Genomic DNA, 3119 nt, shown 5'->3' with positions numbered 1-3119 from the left:
AATTCGTGTGAACAGAATCCCAAACGAACCAGGAAACCCTCGATGAGTCGACTCATGACTGAGATGAGTCGACTCGACAGAAACTGGAGAAATCTCAATAACCAGCGATGAGTCGACTCATGACAGTCATGAGTCGACTCAACCTGATGAGTCGACTCATAACAGTCATGAGTCGACTCACAGGCTGAAAACTGGGTACTTCGATTCTTCTGCTCGTCGTCTTGTTCCACGCTTCCTCCTGTGTTCCCTTATACTGTTTGACACCCCCTATTCTCATGCTAGTATGAGAATCATCTATCCTCAAGCTTCCATGAGGATCGCTAAGTTCCGAAGAGAAGATACACACGTATCAAGATTAGTAGGCAAAAAGCGAGGCGAGCCTCCTTAGATTAGTCAGCAAACACCCTTACTATCTAAAAATATGAGGCCACGATGAAATTTTTAAGTGAGGATCTCACTGAGATAAAACTAGATATATACCGCAAAGCAATCATAATTCACTATAGTACAATGCTCAATTCTCTAGAATGATGTAGCGACCACAATTCTTGAAAGAAAAATATCAGTTCAATCAAAAGTAAAGGCATGAAACTGACCTTTTCAACGCTGCATTAAGGTCCTTTTCCTTCTTATAATTGAATGCCTCATCAAACCCAAATTTCTTCTTCAAAAGATTAACCTGAGATAATATATCCATGGAAAAGCTTAGGATAAATAGGCTCAGACTATGCAATTGACATGCCCATCAATTTTTTTCACAAAGATACAAGCAACCGTTTTAGGCAGTTATTTCTTGTGTGCTGCCCACATATTTTATTGACTAATCTTATACGTTCACCTTAATTTTTATGGCAGGCGCGGATCTATGAATAGGAGATGTTGAAATAATTTTAGCATGTTTTCTTCAAATTATCGCTCCACCTTTCAGATATTTTAAAGTATGATCACCTATATATTCTATGGGGGTGTACCTACTTATCATAATCATCCTGTTTTATTAGCATCTGGTCCTGTGACCTCTATTTTCTCCATAACATTTAAACTCCCATAGAATCAAGATCAGAGGTAGACATTTTCCAAGAACAAGAATACTTCCATGTGATTTTCATGTGAGTTTAAAAACTAACATGAAAATAATGCTGTCATGAGTGTTGGGGCTCTATGTGTTAATAAAATACAATAGTTAGTTGTGAAATAAGCCACTGTAGTACAGCTGTCTTGGACCCTCTAGTTTTGCTTTTGTAGACAGACCCCTAAGTGACTTTTTTGACTATTTTACCCTCATGGGTCTATTCACCAAAAAAAAAAGAAAAAGAAAAAAAAATCCCTTTCTCTGAGGGGTAGTATATTATACCCGAAAAAGCTATTTGGCTCGCGGTTGGACCGCGAGCCAAATAGCAGGGTTCTATTATACCACAGCGGGTCTATACACAATTAACTCAAATTTGAATAAAGGCAATAAGTAGCTACATTCTCATACAAGGGATGGGAATAATTGCATCTGCATATTAGAACAAACAAAGAACTGCTCGATTTTAGAAAAAAAAAATATGGGATAGAAGCAGAAATTGTTTTCTTTTATTGATTTTTCATGTATCGGACATTCTGTGTAGAACTATGAAGAGCATTTAGAGAAACAACTCAGTTTTAGTTCAACGGACAAATACTTCTGAAGGCTATGCAATTAAGTTTGGCATACCATAAAGTAAAATTTAAATTAATGGTGAAAAACTCCCCCCATTTTAGTGAATCTCTCTCCATTAATCATTTCAGAACTACGTGGACTCTGGCAGTTATAGCACTCAAGAGCAAACAGATAAAACATTGAATTTCTTTCAAATAAAAAACTGAAAAATTATCTCAATGAGATACTGATTGCGATACAGCATCAATAAATGAAGCCAATTCAAGCTATATAAACCGGCACTTGCAACTAGAATTATATCAAATAAAAGAAAGAATAGAATCTCAAAGTAGATGAACTCACCCAAGAGTCCAGTGTAGTAAGAAAGGGGTATGTCGGTATCTTTAATTTTGAGCAGGGTTTCTGGTGATGTTACGAGGCTGTACTCTTCCCATCCAGTCATCCCCCAAACGTAGTCACCAACCTTGAAATCTGGATGCCCAGAATCCAATACTTTGCCGACGCCAAAACCACTTATGGGCTGTGCCATAACAACAGGAACCATTACCATCATTAAAAAGAAACTAACATGTAAAAGAAAATAAAGGACTATGGATGTGATCCTGAGTCCTTTTACAGTGTGAGCTGCATTAAGAAACAATAATGCTCCAAGGAAAAGCTCCGTTATTAGGAAATTATCCAATATAACAAGTGAAATTAGAACCCTGATGCTATCTTATCCTTCCTAGATTGTTGTAGCACTTATCATATGCAGGGTTTACCCACAACATTTACATCTACCTCCATATCATAACATTTCTTGTAAGTCATTAATGTAATTATCAAATAACAAGCAAACTCTGATATCATGTTCACTTGGAAAATATATTATTTGATCAGTAGATATGGACAAGTGTTTCCGGCTTCGGCAAAGGGTGACAGACATATGACAATTGTCAGAACTCCAACAATTAACTAATAGTTTGAACTTTTGAATGAACAAATCCATTATAATATTTAAGATAGTATCTCTACGTCTTAAAGTTCCTAATCATTACACGCGGAGGTGTTATTTTTAAAAAAATATACTTTAAATTCGTATTTGAACCTAAGTTGTCCTCATGCCATCCTAAAGTTCCTAACAATTAATTACTCCAAAACTCTAAAATTCTAGTGAAGGTTAAGGATTATGATTTTATATTCTATAGCTATACTACAACTTGAATAATAATAATAAAACAGTTTTAACACAATTAAAAATCAATATCCCCCCAAAACCAACCAAACCCATGTACCCAAATACCTCAATACACAGAACCCACTAGAAAAGAACTAAAAAAAAAGATATTAAAAAGGCAAATATACCGATCCAGGGACGAAATCAGGGACATAATTGGCCTCCTCGTGCTTGGACATGCTATTCCTAATATAAGGGTCACAAGACAAGTACAAATTCTTTAATAAAACAGCTTTTGATCCCTCTGCTACTTTCAAT

General features: G+C 35.9%; 1 protein-coding gene across 1 annotated transcript in view; it reads right to left on the bottom strand.

Moving 5' to 3' along the window:
* LOC109830815 (NADP-dependent alkenal double bond reductase P1-like) overlaps positions 1-2195 on the bottom strand; it is a 6335-nt gene extending 4140 nt beyond the window's left edge. Inside the window, exons 1-2 of the mRNA XM_020398177.1 lie at positions 2061-2195; positions 597-679 (exon numbers count right to left, since the gene is read on the bottom strand). Coding sequence (XP_020253766.1) covers positions 597-679; positions 2061-2195 — 218 coding nt within the window. The remainder of the gene's footprint in view (positions 1-596; positions 680-2060) is intronic.

Source organism: Asparagus officinalis, chromosome 2 (genome assembly GCF_001876935.1).
Source record: "Asparagus officinalis chromosome 2, Aspof.V1, whole genome shotgun sequence".
NCBI classification, from domain to species: domain Eukaryota; kingdom Viridiplantae; phylum Streptophyta; class Magnoliopsida; order Asparagales; family Asparagaceae; genus Asparagus; species Asparagus officinalis.
Note: the sequence above shows the minus strand (reverse complement) of the source record. Positions and strands in the feature narration are given on the sequence as shown.